General features: G+C 46.1%; 1 protein-coding gene across 1 annotated transcript in view; it reads left to right on the top strand.

The window, feature by feature from the left end:
* The first annotated feature begins 6,600 nt into the window (after positions 1–6,600).
* The window catches only part of C6 (complement C6), a 76,013-nt gene continuing 63,448 nt past the window's right edge, over positions 6,601–19,165 (top strand). The window contains exons 1-3 of the mRNA XM_088455249.1: positions 6,601–6,743; positions 8,901–9,057; positions 16,293–16,437. Of these exons, the coding sequence (XP_088311375.1) occupies positions 6,601–6,743; positions 8,901–9,057; positions 16,293–16,437 (445 nt within the window). The remainder of the gene's footprint in view (positions 6,744–8,900; positions 9,058–16,292; positions 16,438–19,165) is intronic.

Below are 19,165 nucleotides of genomic sequence, written 5' to 3'. Positions count from 1 at the left end.
TAAATTGGAGTAAAAACGACTGAACTGTGGGCCTGATTCAGAGCCGCTCGTAAGCGGCCGCTCGTTCGTTCCGACTGATGTTTGCACAACTGCGCATGCGTACGGATTTTAATACGCATGCGCAAACCAGTCAGTGCGGCCGAAAATCGCGTGCTCGCTAAATAGCGAATGCCTGCTATTTTGAGTGACAGGAGGAGGCGTATGTGGGTGGTAACAGGGGAAGGTGCTTGAAAACGGGGAGTGGAGATCAGAACGCAGGCGTGCCTAAAGGTCAAAACGGGCGTTTTAAGGGTGTGCATAATTACTAAAGCAGCGTCATCGACCACGTCACTTGGTTGTTTTATAGTCAGAACTGCTCGCATGATTGTGGTAGGAAAAACCAACCACAAGAATAGCGAGCAGTTCATACGCCGTCCGATGTACTCAATTAATCTAATAAATAGCGGACATGACGTATGATGCGAACGGCCAGGGGGCGTTTTTTACAAAATTACGTTCGCATGTTTTGTTCGCTCGTTCAGACATAGAGGCGTGAACAGACCGCAAAGAGCGAACGGTTAATTTAAATAGCCAGCCCCTTTTTCTGGACGAGCGAGCGCAAATAGCGTCCGGCTCTGAATCAGGCCCTGATTTTCATGATGCATAATTGTGTAATGGAAGCTCCTAGAAATAACCTGCACTTTGTTTTATCTCGATCCATCAAGTTAAGGCTTGAACATTTATTTTTATTTTTTTAATTGACATCATCAATGAAAGAAATAGGTGTGGAACCATGCGTGCAGCCGATGTGGGAGGGGGGCGCGGTGCTTTGGGCCCACAGTCACTTGAATAGGATAAGCCACATTGCAGTCTATTGGTGCGAGTGGTGGGTGAAGGTGCTGCTGCCACCAGTCTGTATAGCGCTGCTGGTTACGTGGGCCACTTCCGTGACAGGGCCCCTATGCTAAAGCAATACAACAAGAACACCTCACATAAAGAAATGTTGGCAGAAGCGATTTCATCGTGGGCGAAGCTTTGGGCAGCAGCTAGTATGCATATATAGAGGGTGGCCATAATTAAACGTCCCCTAATCAGAGCGGTCTGTTGCTCAGTGTAACAACCAGAATGTCACCAAATTTGGTAGGGAGACTAATTAGGACATTCGGAAGCAGGATTTTAGTACAAAACGTCGCTGAAGATGGGGCTACACAATGTGAAAACTGATGTTCAGAATTACTGTTCTAAACTAAACTTCTATGACATGTTTTATAAATAATAATAATAAAGGTAATCGTTCATAACAGATCAGTCCTGTTATTCATTTGTCCGTCTATTTTCACGCTGTTCTCACAATGTACAGGTGACATATTTCCCCTACCGGCGACCTTGTACATTGTAAATCTTTTTCCACGGAATCCTGCTTCCCATGTCCTAATTATCTGGAGCGTCTGTGACAAATATTACCATGTTAGTCGTTAGTCCAGAGTGCTACAGTTACCAAGGTCATAGCAGCACCCAGAGAGCAAGTGATGTCATCATCAGCTACAAGGAAAAGCAGCCGGAAAATAAAACTAAGTGCACGGGTGAGCCGGACATTGAGGGGGATTGTGTGTAAAAATCATAGAATGACGACAGCACATCTGACAGCAGTATATCGATATTCATCCTAAAAACAGATTTCACAAGTAAAGTCAGACAAGAACCTCACACATCTAACACGCACTTGGCCACCCGCTAATTACTGACAACAGCACTAAAAATGGCTTCAGGTTTATAAAACGTGGACAACTGGTGTTAGAGAACACGTAATACGGGCCGATGTGTCATTCTTCTGCTGTTCACTACACCATGCTGGGTTTAGATGTGGTTTTTCCTTGCCAAGGAAGTTTCTAGTCCTGAATTCCTGCTGGCACACACAATGTAGAAGTATCTGAAGGCTGACAGATATACAGAGGATCCAGCCTGGCTCCTTTTACATTATAGTGTTTTAGAAACACTTCAGGGGAGCCGGGCAGCAATCTGTGCCTGCTTTTGAGATACAGGGACCCATTTATTAAGGATCGCATTTTGCAATGCGATCAGGGCATGCAGTACCGCCCATGATAGCATTGCAAAATGCAATCACACCGGCCGAATGTATGACCCGGCACATGCAGGGAGACGGGCCCCGAAAAGAGCCCGACCCTGCGATGTGGCCGGAGCGCATTCCGGGCTGCTGCGCATGCGCAGTCCCGCGGACTGCACATGAGCGGCGCCCATTGCCGGCGGAGGGATCTGGAAGATGAGTGCCCATAGGACACAGCGGCTAACGCTATCTTCAGATGGCGGGGGATACTTAGTATTTGAGGTAAACCCCCGAAAACAGGTGTTTTCGGGGAATTTACCTCAAATGCACTTTGATAAATGGGCCCCACAGTTATGTAATGTGCGGCAACAGTAGCTCAGTGTTAGGTGGATGGCAATAACTCTGCATCTGTGATAGTTTGGGGGGTAATATCTTTATATTCTACTTCATAAAATTTCTCTCAAGTGTTGAATTACTGCCAGTAACTTAAATGGATATTGTAGGCAGCCATGTGCATCCCATGATGCACTTTGTGTCCCAGCAATGATGCAATTTCTCATGATGCCAATGCCCCCATACATACAGCCAGAAGTGTTCGGTTTTGTTTGAGGAGCTTGAAGATTACCCTCAGCATCTTTTCTAGCCACCATAATCATCAGCTATAAATATCATCCAACCACTGGTCGGTTATAGGGAGCAGCTAATTCCCATCTCCATTATCCCTCTAGCAACTTGAAAAATGCCACTAGACACACGTGTACAGTATTCTCCATTAGGGTGTGCACCTGGGACCCAGTGAGTTTGTATGTTCTCCCGGTGTTTGCAATTGTTTCCTGTGGGTGCTTTCTGCTTTACTTCCTCGAACTCCCCTAAAAAAACAAATTATATGGGTACAGTATCTGTGCGCACCACATAAATAACTGTTATTAATAGTGCTGTGATGCAGCAATACTAACCACTGTTCACTATGCTTTAATAAGTGCACAAAACTTGTAGCATCATCGCCTACTCTCCCGGAAGTTGCGGGAGACTCCAGATTCTTCAGCCAGTCCCTCGCACCCCCTGAGGAGTAGGAGGATCTCCCGAATCCCGCCCACTTCCTAGTGAAGAGGGCAGGATGGGTATATTATCCTGGGAATTAGGGGGTCCGTATGGAGAGGTGGGGCTAAAATGATGAAAATCAAGTCAATTAGCCCTGCCCGCTCCTTGCGAACCTGCAAATCGCTGCATTTTGACGTGGCGGGGATGGGGCCTATTGGCGTGGAGAGCCCAGCCCCCAACACTGTCATCTGTATCTCCTCTCCGGGCTTCTCCCAGAGAGAATTAATTCAAGTAGGTAAGTATGACTTGTAGCACAGACTACAAGTGTCAGCATGAAAGAACACTCATGGACCGATACTCGCTAGATGCCCAAATCTCTTCTTAGGAGCCACCTTAGAGTACCAGACCTGATGCTGAGATAACTAGTGACTGTAAGGGGTGAAACCAGATGTTTCTCATGTAGTTCTACCATGCATCTAGGCTTTAACAGCATGTGATTTAGGGGTTGCAAAGCTGCCATACATTGGATGCAATTTCATTGTTCACTCTCAAGCTGCTGGGTAGTTAATCCAGGGATTAGTACATTTACCTCCAAGTGTTTTATCGGAATTAAGTAATGGTGCTGTTGTGTGTGTTTGTTAGTAAATAACCCTCCATAGCAATTTCCACTCTTAGGCCCTGATTCAGAGCCGGACGCTCTGACCAGAGCGCTCGCTCTGAATCAGGGCCCTCCTCCTGGACGCTCGTATAGCTGTGGGTCACCACCCACAGCATATACGAGCGTCCAAAAAGATGGTCGCGATGGTCTTGACCATCGCGACCATCGGACTTACGATGGAAACCCTGTGGTAGTGATGTCAGTGGGGCCGGCTTCAGACGGTAGGCGTTCCCATGGGAACGCCTCCGTCTGGTCGCCACGCCCCCGGTACGCCCACCAAAGGGGGCGTGCTGTCAGTCACCATCGACAGCACGCCCCCTTTGGTGTGAGACCCGGAGCAGTCCGGGTCTTGCGCATGCGCACGACGGAGCACCCTCCGTCGTGCGCATGTGCAGTGGGGAACATCGACCTTAGCCATCACAATTACACTCACATTGTTCAGGTAAACTAAAAATGGAAGAGAGACAATGTTATCACAAACCACTATTTGCTGTCCAGTGGAGGCTGGGAGGGGTGAATGGTGTAAAATTAACCAATGTAAACACAGACCCTGGACTCCTAGTTAAACGGAGTCTCTTACACAAAAACTACGGGAGCAGCCATCCAGGTAAGTCCTGCTAATACTTGTACCTGGGACTACTGGTAAGGTGTTTATTTTGAAATATTCAGTTTTGTCCAGAATAATTTGGATTTGTAATTGTAAAGACAATGTGTCAGGACGACGGGCAGACATATTGTACCGTGTGTACACATTAGAGCACAGGTTCTCAAACTCGGTCCTCAGGACCCCAAACAGTGCATGTTTTGCAGGTCTCCTCACATAATTACTAGTGATATAATTAGCTGCACCTGTGGATCTTTTAAAATGTGTCAGTGAGTAATGAATACACCTGTGCACCTGCTGGGTGACCTGCAATAAGTGAACTGTGTGGGGTCCTGAGGACCGAGTTTGAGAACCACTGCATTAGAGCAAATTTGGAATTGATAGAAAGTAATTTGCAAAGGTCAAAATGTTAAATGTGCATTGTGCTACACCTTTCCACAAGTGCGCCAAGATTTCTCCTGAGAATCAAGATGGTGGTTTGCAGAATTTTTTAGCTGGCTGATTGTAGGAGCAGGCACAGGGGGTGATTCAGTGGTGGACGCAGTTGCCGTAGTGACTGTAGCTTTTGTCGCCGCCTCTACTGCAGTCGATGGGCGTAATTATGAGACGCCCACCAGAACCGGCGCGAATAAGAAGTACTGAAATTCACATAATTTCCACCTGTAATACAATCAGCCTCCATGTCTATTGATCGGCGGCTTTGACTGATGGTTTTAAAATGGCAATAGGAGTAAATGCTGAACCAGGCTTGTTTAGCATATATAACTATTGCTGTTTTAAAGGCCTGATTCCGAGATTTATGCTAATACAATCGCAACTGCGATCTCTTACGGGTGGCAGTTGCTAAAATATGCTAATGCCTTCCAAAGCTTAGCCGAGCATAGGGACGCCACCTGCTGGATTCTCATATCCGTCCGACCACTTGCAACAGCGTAAACATCGGTAACATCGACGCACATCAGTCAGCAATACAGTTTGTAAGCCATATCTGACCTGCCTCTAACACTGCAGCTCTCCTGACACTTAGAGAACTCTCATGCTGCGAAGGAGATCACAACAGCTATTTATGCAAGCCCATTGGACAGAATTGTTCCGACATCTGCGTTTGCCAAACCACCCCCCATTACCTTCCCCAAATGCTGACTACCTGTCGCTCTGTTTGTGAGTGAATCCTCTCTGCGAGCGTGATCACAATACAATCATTGCGCATGCGCATTGCGGCATTCACGCATCCGAAATGGCAAACAAATGCTCGATTCGCGTAAAAATTGGCATTGCGTAACTCTTGGAATCAGGTCCTAAATTCATTGGTCAAAGCCACCAATCATTGCTGGCTTTGAAAAACCGAAGGCTAGTAATTCTACCCCCAGGTCACTGCTGCAAGCAAGCTGGCTCAGCTGGGAAAATTGAGAAAACATTGTGTGACCATTGCCAGAAATCCACTGATAGTGGAGAACCATCACACCGCTGCCATCGGTGGAAAGACCATGGCTCATCAGACATAAACTGTGGTTGTATCAACTGTAATTTTAGTTACACATAAGGTTGTTAACCAAACCACACCAACATACATCTCTTCACTTATCTCAAAATCTCTCAACCCGACTTCTCCGCTCAGCACAAGATCTGCGTCTCTCATCCACACGCATTACTTGCTCCCATTCACGGTTACGGGACTTTCTTCGGGCTACAACCACTCTATGGAATGCCTTACCACGCACGATATGACTTACCTCTAGTCTCCTATCCTTCAAGAGTTCCCTGAAAACTCACCTCTTCAGGCAAGCTTATCAGATTCCAGAACCGCCCACATAACCTTCATAGCTTCCATATCTAATTACATCCCCTCTCACAGTCCACACATAACCTCACACATTGTCTTTCTCTCACATCCTCCTGACATTTGGCCGACATTCCTGTGTGACTGGATCATGCAGCCCACCAAGAAACTGTGCATTCTGGCTGGACCAAAATGCAATATATAGCACCTATCCTTGTGTATCAATGCCTATTTCCCTATAGAATGTAAGCTTGCAAGCAGGGCTTTCCTACCTAATACCTATATATCTGTTTGTTATTACCCAGTTTTGTTCTAGTAATGTGTACAATTGTAAAGGTCAACAGAATATCTTGCACTATATAAGAAACTGTAAATAAATAAAATAAACTGTAATGCAGCGCAAGCTATAGGAAGATTCAAAGGCAAATCAGTAACATTCTGACAATATGACTTTCTTTCAGTTCTAAACATCAATGGATCCTAGAATTTATGTCACATGGCTGCTGCTAAGCTGCATTGTTGGGAAGGCATTTTCATGCTTTTGTGAACATTACCCCTGGGCCTCCTGGTCAAGTTGTTCTAAAACATGTGAGCATGGAACTCAGAGTAGACAGCGGTAAGTCCTGACCTTGTGCTGAATTCTCTGCTATACAGGTAGGAGCTGTAATCTACCATGCAATTCACATTATCACATTAATGTCAGCGGGGATTATTTATAAACAGGTGGATTTCTAGAGGGGGGTTTCCAAATGCCTGATTTTAGAGTGAGTGTGGCCAGTCCATGAAGAGGGCATAATTAATAACTAGCACTTAGCCAGCTATATATATACATCATGCAAAGTGTATTGTGTGTCATAATTCCAGCATACATAGGAACATTATATGCGGCAGTAGGGTCATCCTGCCTGAGCTGAATGTTTTTATTTCCGATGTGGGCACCATTCCAGACTATTCCGTCCAGGAGTCTAGGGGGGCAACAGAAGAACCTAGCACTGCCTTGTACATATATGTACATATTGGTCTCGTTATGCACTGGATAGTGTATTATTATACGGTGTTAATAATTAACCCTATTGATGTTCTATAGCAGTGCATCCTTAACAGTGCATGTTTTCTAGATCTCCTAGTTGGGTGTATTTATTACTAGCTGCAACTTGTAAAAAGATCCACAGGTGGTGCTAATTATTTCATTTGTGATACTGAGAGGAACATGCAGCACTAGTAACATTCTATTATATTACTATTTCTATTGTGGTCATGGTCAGTGGCGTCATGAGGGGAGTGCGGGGGGTGCGGGTTGACCCCCGGTGTCACCCGAAGTGATGTCATCGTAATCCCTGTGAGGCTATGCCTCCTTTATGTTTTGTCACGCCCCCATTTCGGGCACGAGACCACTTCTCGCACGCAAGTACACTGGGGCAGTCAAATTGCGTACCAGGTGTCACCAGACCCGGTGACGACTATGGTCATGGTGTGGGCTGGGGAGGGAAGTTTCCAGGCAACCAGAACCCCCCTCCCCTGCATTTGCCTATGAGGGCCACCATTGGGGTTGCCCAGGTCCCAAAGGTGGGTGCAGCCACACCCCCAAAATGGCATGGCCACACTTTTTGGGCCTGATTCTGAGTCTCAGGAAAAAGCGCACACAGCAGATTGTATTGGCGGTCGCCCATCTGCAGCTTTATGCAAATGCGGCTACAAAGTCCTTCCCGTGTGTAAATCTACACAGCCGAATGTGCAGGGACTGAGGCGCCTGCTTTAAGCGTCCATGCAACTTATGGCAGGTGCAGTGTCTCCAACTGACTGCGGCTTCCTATGCCTGCAGCTGCGTACTCAGTTGCTATCATGGACATGTCCGCAACCCTCCCCTAAAACGCCCACTGAACGGACAGACCATTTGGCCCAGTCAACGCCCAGGAATGTCTGTCACTTTTCAACAACATTTCTGATACTGTCCGTTTCAATCGAAACAGCACCTTTGTGCATACACTCTACTGTATGTAACGCATGCGCCATCCGAGTTTGGGGACGGCATCTGGCAGTGTTGATGGAAAAGGCGGGCATGTTGCCCCCGTTTCCTGTGAGTGCTGAGACCAGGGTCTGCATCGTTGGAGGCAGATTTTCTGGCCTAGCAAGCGGCCAGTAACCAGCCAGTCTGAGTAAGCTTCAGCTTATGCAGCCTGGCCAGTGGTCGCGATGGTGATCCAAGCCAGCCTCTACGGACGCTGCTCTCGGATTGCAGATGCAGCAAGGGGGGGTCAGCGGCAGCAGGCGGTGGTGCATGCGCGGACACATACTCTCTGTATTTCTTGTGATAAACTACAGTGAAAAGTATGTGAAAAAGTGTGTGAAGTGGATTCACAGGGACAGAGCTTTATCGCAAGCTCTGTCCCTCATGCGATTTTTGATACACCCTTGTTATGTATTCAAATATCGCATTGAGATATTGGGCAAATTTATCACAGCCAATCCGCATCCGAGATGCGGATTGTGATAAATATGTCCCTTTGAGGTTAAAGAGACCCAAGACGCCCCCATCAGTAATATGTACCAAAGGGACCCAAACACAGGAGGTCAGGTAAGGTCAGACGACAGGAGAATAATGGCTCCCAGCGGAAGGTGGAGGTAATACTGGCTCCCAGCACTATTCTTATTGTACATACACAGAGCAGAATAAACAAACAGGGTTTGCACACAAATGTGGCTGTGTAAAATACAATTTTAAGTTTACATGCATAAAAAAACATAAATATTAATTTCCACTTTCTATCTGCAGGAATGTGGTCTATGATGAGCACTACTGGAAGAATAACTGTCAAAATCTTTGCACATTTTATGAAAGTCGATCGTGCAATGAACAGCCATGTCCAATCAACTGCCGACTCGGCGACTTTGGCCCATGGTCTGATTGTGATCCTTGTCTCAAGAAGCAGGTATGATGGTTAAGGGGCGCTTAGGGTCTCATTCAGACCCGCTCGCAAGCACTATGCACTCGCAAGCGGGTCGATGGCTGTGGACTGCGCACGTGCGGCGTGCGCAAGCCCCGTAGCGAGTGAAAAATTCACTTGCTCTGGGGCTCGCTACAAACGGGGTGGTTGTCGATGTTGATCGACAGCTCGCCCCGTTTTGTAGGCGGGTTGGGGGGGTGGCTGGACAAACGGAGGCATTCCTGAAGGAACGCCTGCCATTTGTGGGCGGCCCTACTGACATCACCAGTGATGTTAGTAGTGAGCTTCCGGCTCTATTAGAGCCGAAAGCTCACTGGGGCTTGCGGCAGACGAGACCCTACCAGAAGGGTCTCGTTGCAAGCCCGATGGTCGCGACCTTCGTGACCATCACATGGCCACTCGCAAAAGCTGTGGGTGGTCACCCACAGCTTAGCGAGCAGCCAGGAGGCCGGCTTTTTAAAAAAAAAGCGTCCTCCCTCATTCAGAGTGAGCGCTGGCTTTTTGCGAGCGGCTCTGAATGAGGTCCTTAGTGTGCTCAGTTATTCTCTCCCTCCATCCTTCTATCTCTACTTGTCTTTTCCACATGGTTACCGGGCTATTCATCATCTAGGGTTCCAAATGGACCCCCTGATATTCAGCAAACTCCGAAAACTGAAAGGGAAGGAGTTCCGGGGATGCGAAGAGGGATCCGAGCGGATCGCTCCACCACCGTTTCACGCACTCCCTGGTGACTATGCGTATGAGTGACCACAGGGAGGAGGTAAGTAACGCAGCTACTTCTGTACCCGAGATACTAACCGAGAGGACAGCTGCTTTTCGAGCCTAAGTGTAAACTATCCCCCACTGCGAGTTGGATACTTCATCATCGGAGGCAACTACCACCGATGATGAATAGACCCCTCTCTATCTTTAACTCAACTCCAGCTCCTTTCTCTCTATGTTGACTATTCATCAAAAGAAAAATGGCCCGTTAACCAGGCAAATGCAAACTGAATGTTTTCAGAATTTTTCTGTGATCATCAGTCTGTGACTTGTTCTCGTAGCCCGCTCCTTCCTATGGGAAGGAGTTCTGGGGATCCCGAGTGGATCCCTCCACCGCCTCCTCACTGACTCCCCGGCGGCTGGTGCATGCGTGCCCTCACGTCACGCATTCGCAGAAGCCGGTCGCGGGGACAAGTAAGTAATGCAGCTGCTTTTCAGAGCAGTTGTCCCCGCTCTGGAGCATACTTCATCATCAGGGGAATATGGCCATTCAGCCTCCCATGATGAATAGGCCCCTATGTCTCTCACTCCCTACCTTTCTCCTCTCTGTCTCCATGTCTCTCATTCCCTACCTATCCACCTCCACCCCCCCTCTCTCTCTCTCTCTCTCTCTCCCTGTGCCTCTCACTTCCCCATCACTCTCTTTCCCTACTCCCCCCCCCCCCTTCCGCTTTCTAACACTCTTTCCTTTGATCCCTCTCACTCCTCCCTACATCTCTCTCTGGGCCTGATTCAGCGGAGGACGGAATTGCAAAGCCACACATAAGCAGCTGTGCAATTCCGTCCTTGCTAACATGAAAATGCAGCAGGAGGTGTCTGACACCTCCTGGTGAATCTGCGATCCCAGCACTGCGACCGAGGTCACAGCCAGGGATCAGCTGTTGGACGGCGCCATCCAGCTGAGTAAGCCACAGCTTATGCAGGCTGGCAGGCACGCGAGGCCTGGAGTTGCATCCATGGACGCAGATTCTGGCCTTGCCACTCCCGTAGAAAGTGGGGATGACACACCCCATTTCCGGAAACACGGGCCGTACACTGCTGAATTAGGCTCTCTATTTCTATCTCCCTCCTTTCTCTCTCCCTCTATTCCCCCATCTCACTCTCCCACCCTCCATTCTTTTCTTTCCTTTCTATTTATCTCCTTTCCCCCCTCCCTCCCTCTATCTATCTGTCTATCTATCTATCTATCTATCTATCTATCTATCTATCTATCTATCTATCTATCTATCTATCTATCATCTATCTGTCTATCTCATATCTATCTATCTATCTATCTATCTATCTCATATCTATCTATCTATCTATCTATCTATCTCATATCTATCTATCTATCTATCTATCTATCTATCTATCTATCTATCTATCTATCTCATATCTATCTATCTCATATCTATCTATCTATCTATCTCATATCTATCTATCTATCTATCTATCTATCTCATATCTATCTCATATCTATCTATCTATCTATTTATCTATCTATCTATATATCTCATATCTATCTATCTATCTATCTATCTCATACCTATCTATCTATCTATCTATCTATCTCATATTTATCTATCTATCTATCTATCTATCTATCTATCTATCTATCTCATATCTATCTATCTATCTATTTATCTATCTATCTCATACCTATCTATCTATCTCATATCTATCTATCTATCTCATATCTATCTATCTATCATCTATCTGTCTATCTCATATCTATCTGTCTATCTATCTATCTATCTATCTATCTATCTCATATCTATCTATCTGTCTATCTATCTGTCTATCTCATACCTATCTATCTATCTATCTATCTATCTATCTATTTATCTATCTATATATCTATCTATATATCTCATATCTATCTATCTATCTATCTATCTATCTATCTATCTATCTATCTATCTATCTATCTATCTATCTACATATCTATCTATTTATCCCTTCTTCCCTTCGCCCACGAACAATGATATAATAAACAAAGAAAGATTTGGAAGGAGCTATTTAGCTTCTCCTCACAGGGTTACTGGCCAGTGACAAGAGGTAGATAATGGGGCATTGGGCCCTGATACAGGAGTGCACACAGTTCATGTGCGGCTGTGATTTCTCACAAATTCACAAGTACAAAAATATCCAGATGTCAGTGTGAGCAGCATTCCTCCTGTGTACTTCTGTGTGACAGACTGGGTAACCCTGTGACATCCACTTTGCATATCTGAGCAATGCCCACCTGCACTGGCGGATCCAATCTCTCCATCACCAACGCATTATTGGTCACAACATCGACTCCCTGAGCAGCCCCTGTCTGGCGCACAGCCTCCCATTTAACTTTCTCCAAATATGGCCACTCACATGTGCAGTAAATGTTTCCTAGACTTTGTACGCATGCGCAGTAGCACAGTGATAAGCGTTAGGGGTGATAATGCTACCCCAAGGCAATCCACCTTCCCTGTTAGATGACAGGTCCCTTCAAGGGTTCCAGATAATGGCAGCTCCCACAGATAGCCAACGCATTTCTGAGTATTCTGATGGTCCCACCCTTCGGCCTGCATTATGGGTGTGGTCCGGGATATTAGTGTATATTACTGTTCCTTGGTCTATATGTTCCCAATAGGGGGGTTACCCTTTAGTAGTAGAGGCGATCGCTAGTTAATAGCAAGTTTTAATTTAAAAAGACATACCTTAAATGAACACCTCTTGGAACACACGCCACTTCAGCCTGGAAGTCTAGCCCCTTCCCTGTCTCTCGTGGTTGTGGCATTCCTCCCGCTGGAACGCACACTGCTACTTCCGGAATGTCAGTCCATTTATCCGATCAGCTGTTCTATTATCTAAGATCGGCTTTTGCGCATGGTCTGTATTTCAACTCTGAATGCAGTAGAGCAGTGGTTCTCAAACACAGTCCTCAGGACCCCACACAGTTCACATTTTCCAGGTCACCCAGCAGGTGCAGAGGTGTAGTCATTACTCACTGACACATTTTAAAACATCCACAGGTGGAGCTAATTATTTCCCTTGTGATTCTGTGAGGAGACCTAGAAAACATGCACTGTTTGGGGTCCTGAGGACTGAGTTTGAGAACCTGTGCAGTAGAGTAAAAGACCCTTAACATTGGACCTCATTCAGAGCCGCTCGCAAAATGCGAGCACTCGCTCTGAATGAGGGCGGCCACTTCTTCTTTAAAAGCCGGCCTCCTGGCCGCTCGCTAAGCTGTGGGTGACCAACCACAGCTTTAGCGAGTGAGCAGGTGACGGTCGCGATGGTCTCGATGGTCTTGGGGTCGGGTCTCGTCTCCCGCAAGCCCCAGGTAGCTTCCTGCTCTAACAGGGCAGGAAGCTACCTACTGACATCACTGCAGATGTCAGTAGGGCCGCCTACAAATGGCAGGCGTTCCTTCAGGAAGACTTCCGTTTGTCCGGCCACCCCCCCGCCACGCCTACAAAACGGGGCGAGCTGTCGATCAACATCGACAGCCGTCCCTTTTGTAGCGAGCCCAGGAGCGAGTGAATTTGTCACTCGCTCCGGGGCTTGCGCACGCGCACTGCGGCCGCTGCGCGTGTGTTGGGCCTCACCATAGACCCGCTTGTGAGCGCATAGCGCTTGTGACCGGGTCTGAATGAGGTCCATTGTGCACAATACATGGGTTACATTTGCGCCTACATCAGAGCCATTCTCTAGTTATGGTATATAAACCATATTGCACATACATCCAATAAATATACATTACAGTGCTTAAAAATTATAATGAATTAAAACAGGGGTGTATATCTCCTCTAGACATTAATACATAAACTATTAATGTTGTAACAATAAAATAGATAATCACTCTAAAACTGATCATATATAAAAACATAGGGCCTCATTCAGAGGCAGTTGTAGGATGCAAGCGGTCGTTCTGAAACAGGGCGGCCGCTTGCATCCTTAACGGCCGCCTCCATGTCGGTCGTTAGGCTGTGGGTTAACACCCACAGCTCTAACGACCGCTAAGGGTGATGGTCGCGATGGTCTTCATCGGGGCTAATGACGAGACCCTAAGGTAGGGTCTCGTCAACCTTAAACCCCAGGGAGCTTCCTGCTCTGTTTGAGCAGGAAGCTCCCCACTGACATCACTGATGATATCAGTGGGGCCGCCCCCAAATGGCAAGCGTTCCAACAGGAACGCCTCCGTTTGGCCGGGCACGCCCCCGGCCCGCCCAGCAAACGGAGCGAGCTATCACTCAACATTGACAGCTCGCCCCATCTGCTACGAGACCCCTAACGACGGATCACCCTCGTTAGCCGGGTCTCGCGCATGCGCACGACGGAGCCAGCTCCATCATGCACATGCATACTGGAGCAACATCGACCCGGTTGCGAGCTCGTAGAGCTAAAGACCGGGTCTGAATAAGCTCCATAGTGCGGGTTAACTTTTACTGTTATTGTATTCCTTAATGTATATGTGTGGTTTACCTCCTATTCCTTATAGATGGTACAGTCAGGTGCATAAATATTGGGACATTGACAGAATTTTCATATTTTGGCCTCTATTCACCACCACAATGGCTTTAAAATGAAACAAGCAAGATGTACTTTAACTGCAGATTTTCAGATTTAATTTGAGGGTAATTACATCCAAATCAGGTGAACGGTGTAGGAATTACAACGGTTTCTATATGTGCCTCCCACTTTTTAAGGGGCCAAAAGTAATGGGACTATCAACTCAAAAGCTATTTCATGGACAGGTGTCGGCTATTCCCTCGTTATTTCATTATCAATTAAGCAGGTAAAAGGTCTGGAGTTGATTCTAGGTGTGACATTTGCATTTGGAATCAGTTGCTGCCGACTCTCAATATGAGATCAAAAGAGCTGTCACTATCAGTGAAGCAAGCCATCATTAGGCTGAAAAATCAAAACAAACCCATCAGAGAGATAGTAAAAACATTAGGTGTGGCCAAATCAACTGTTTGGAACATTCTTAAAAAGAAAGAACGCACCGGAGAGCTCAGCAACACCAAAAGAACCGGAAGACCACAGAAAACAACTGTGGTGGATGACAGAAGAATTATTTCCCTGGTGAAAAAAAACCCCTTCACAACAGTTGGCCAAATCAAGAACACTCTCCAGGAGGTAGGTGTAGATGTGTCAAAGTCAACAATCAAGAGAAGACTTCACAAGAGTGAATATAGAGGGTTCACCACAAGATGTAAACCATTGGTGAGCCTCAAAAACAGGAAGACCAGATTAGAGTTTGCCAAACAACATCTAAAAAAGCCATTACAGTTCTGGAACAACATCCTATGGACAGATGAGACAAATATCAACTTGTATCAGAGTGATGGGAAGAGAAGAGTATGGAGAAGGAAAGGAACTGCTCATGATCCAAAACATACCACCTCATCAGTGAAGCATGGTGGTGGTAGTTTCATGGCGTGGGCATGTATGGCTGCCAATGGAACTGGTTCCCTTGTATTTATTGATGATGTGACTGCTGACAAAAGCAGCAGAATGAATTCTGAAGTGTTTCGAGCAATATTATATGCTCATATTCAGTCAAATGCTTCAGAACTCATTGGACGGCGCTTCACAGTGCAGATGGACAATGACCCGAAGCATACTGCAAAAGCAACCAAAGAGTTTTTTAAGGCTAAAAAGTGGAATGTTATGCAATGGCCAAGTCAATCCCCTGACGTGAATCCGAATGAGCATGCATTTCACTTGATGAAGACAAAACTGAAGGGAAAATGCCCCAAGAACAAGCAGGAACTGAAGACATTTGCAGTAGAGGCTTGGCAGAGCATCACCAGGGATGAAACCCAGCGTCTGGTGATGTCTATGCGTTCCAGACTTCAGGCTGTAATTGCCTGCAAAGGATTTGCAACAAAGTATTAAAAAGTGAAAATTAGATTTAGGATTGTTTAGTTTGTCCCATTACTTTTGGCCCCTTAAAAAGTGGGAGGCACATATAGAAACCGTTGTAATTCCTACACCGTTCACCTGATTTGGATGTAATTACCCTCAAATTAAATCTGAAAGTCTGCAGTTAAAGCACATCTTGTTTGTTTCATTTCAAAGCCATTGTGGTGGTGAATAGAGGCCAAAATATGAAAATTCTGTCAATGTCCCAATATTTATGCACATGACTGTATGTTACTTGATATATACGTATAAATTACCTGCTAATCTCAATATTTATAGTAGGGCCAATCATTTGCATACCCCAGACACCCTGGTTTGGCAGTGCTTCTCCTTGATGGTCTGCCCAGTATACTTCAAAGTGCACGCCTATATTACATTCACACACCTACTATAGAGACATTGGATGTAATTTACAAAGACCAGTGCCAAAAGCAGTGGTATCCATTAAATAATGTGTAATGAGAACATCCCGCAAATCAGTAATTACATATACATTATACAGTATATCTGCACATATTAAACACGTACCCTGACTTTCCAGGAAAGCTAATATATTCATGTATTTTCAGTATCGTGTTCGATCATTAGAACGTCCTTCTCAGTTTGAAGGACAAAGCTGTGCCGGGCTGCTGTCAGATTCCCAACCGTGTGTCCCGAAAAAAGTGTGTAACATTGAGGAAGCCGACTGTACTAAAAAGTTCAAATGTGACATTGGTGAGTTGTATATGTTTATTATCTGTGATTATTTTATTGTGTACTAATCATCCATGCACAATGGGCCTCATGTGTGAAGTGCTATGGCGAGGCACAGAATTCTGTTTAGCGGTGTCATGCAATTGAATGTTTTATTTAATGTTAGTTCTAAAGTGGTTAGACTTTTCATCATATTTGTCTACTTTTTTCAATTTACTCTCCTGCAAGTGTAAGGAGTGAGGTGACGCGTTTCACATCTTCATGCCCCTGCCCCCTCTGTGCTATGTTGCAATTTATTGCATAAAACAGTGAGGGTGGTGCCATGATGTCTTTATTTATCATCACACCCATGCCCACCAATTTCCCTATAGGGAAGTGGGTGGGATAAGTGCGTTGGGGATTGCTATGATGTTTGCACTTTTCCGATTTTTCTTCCTGTCCCTACACCTAGGACTACTTCTAATCTGTGGGGAGCAATTGAGTAACTACTTGGATAGTAAAAATGGAATTCTGGGCCTGATTCAGAGCCGGACGCTCTGAAAGGGCGCTCGCTCTGAATCAGGGCGTTTTTGTTTGTTTTTCGTGCGGCTTCCTGGCCGCTCGCTTAGCTATGGGTGACCACCCACAGCTATTGCGAGCGGCCACGTGATGGTCGCGATGGTCAAGACCATCGCGACCATCGGGCTTGCGATGAGATGTGATGTCAGTGGGGCCGCCCACAAACAGCAGGCGTTCGCATGGGAACACCTCCGTTTGCCCAGCCACCCCCCCCCCGCCTTCCAAACGGGGCGACAGCCGCCCCTTTTGGATGCGAGCGCCGGAGCGAGTGCTTTTTGCGCTCACTCCGGGGCTCACGCGTGCGCACTGGCACACCATCGACCCGCTTGCGATCGCTATGCGCTTGCGAGCGGGTCTGAATCAGGCCCTCTGTCCCAATGTTACTAACAGGGAAGAAACATAAGATTGGTAGAAAGGCTGGAAGTTTTTACCTGAAAATGTGGACACTGAAATATATGCATAGGTATAGCCATAAAGGGTGCAGGAAAGGGTCGTAACTACTGTAGGTATTTGAAGGCCCCATTGCAAAAGTTTTGAAGGGCCCCTATGTATCCCCCAATGGTGAAAACTGCACATTATACAGTATAACACATGTAACTTTGACAAGGAAGATGGGCCCCTCTAAGGTCTGGCCCCCATAGCAGCTGCACCCCATACACTTATGGTAGTTACGCCCATGGCCCATGGTGTAGGGTGTGTGGTACACACCTCCACAGGGTGCAAGGGGCCCTCACCGCACACCCTGTACCCATTTACAATACCTACCTCTCCATCAGCACCGCAAATATTGCCAGAAACATGGCACAACTGCCAATGTCCCGGGGATCGGCACATTGACTTAAAATAAGTTTAATTACACATAGATTTATGGAACATAAAGGTAAAAAATATTCTAATATACATATCATTGCATCGCCACATTTTACTTCATTTGTACAATATGACAATTATGTCATTAGAACAGTATATGACTCATAATTTAAACTTTGAATAAATGAACAATTAATCTTATTGTATTCTGTATACTTATTTTAAGGACTGTACATGATGATGATGATTAAACTGAACACATGGATCACTCGGATATTTTTGTGGCCTGAACTGGCAAGGCAGACTATCAATGCATTAATTTACAAATCACTGTGTGCCTCATGCCTCAGTGATGTTGCTAATTCCCAGTATTTGTAGACTGAATAACTGGTCAAATCACATTCTCCTTCCTTAAGGCATGAAATACCCCCAAAAATGGCTACTCGCCTCAAACTGGGCCTCATTTGCCGACAGAAAATAGTTGAGCCTCAAAGCGAAATTCTGTTTGCCAATGACATGTGCCAGTATTTGCCCATAGATTTCCACCAAAATGGATTTACAGAGCTACTGTAGATGGCATTTTTTGTAGAAGATGGAATTCTTTTTAGGCATAGCGAGGGAGTTCTTTGCAGAACATGGAATGGCGCATCGGCGTATCTAGTTTGCAGAGCAGTGCAAAAACAAGATTATTGAAATGACAAAGTGAAGAGAGAACATTTTTGGAGCCATACAGTACATGGGGAACATGGCTATTTCCATTTTGCAACAATTTTTTTTTTTTTGCATCAGCTCTGAGCACTTGACCTATTCTTTTAAAAGGATGCATCTTGCATTTTGCAGTTGCATTTTGGCCGAGAAAAGTATTTATAGGCGCACTTTGCCCAATGTGAAACCAGTCCTTAAACAAACATTGCATATATTAAAGGTAGCCCTAATGTCCAATTGTTGCGTTCTGCACATGTGTATGCATCACTATGCGCGCTCGCGAACCTGCCACTGCGATCGGCACTGCGATTGCAGTGACTTTTCAGGCTCATCGCAGAGTGATTGACAGGAAGTGCTGTTTGTTGGAGGTGACGGGTGGGTGGTCGGCGAAACACAGTGTACCTCTTCAGATGTTTCCCCCTCTTGGCACACCTAGGCAAAACCACTGAGCCTGAATCCTGGGGCGTGGCCAGAGGAGGGGCGTGGCTTTGCTCCGTCGTGTGTAGATTCCTAGTGTGCAAAGCAGTGCACGTAAGGGAGGGGGGTATGATCGTCACAGGATCTTGGTGTGTGTGGTTATGCTTCCTCACTTCTCTTGCCCAATGCAGAGAACTTTCTACCCATCCTTCCTGTGTTTTACTAGTAGGTTATAGAGTCAGTGCATCTAAGTTAATGT

This window comes from Taudactylus pleione, unplaced genomic scaffold, assembly GCF_031769625.1.
Source record: "Taudactylus pleione unplaced genomic scaffold, aTauple2 ptg000647l, whole genome shotgun sequence".
In the NCBI taxonomy this organism is placed as follows: Eukaryota; Metazoa; Chordata; class Amphibia; order Anura; family Myobatrachidae; genus Taudactylus; species Taudactylus pleione.
This window is presented reverse-complemented; position numbering and strand designations above follow the sequence as displayed.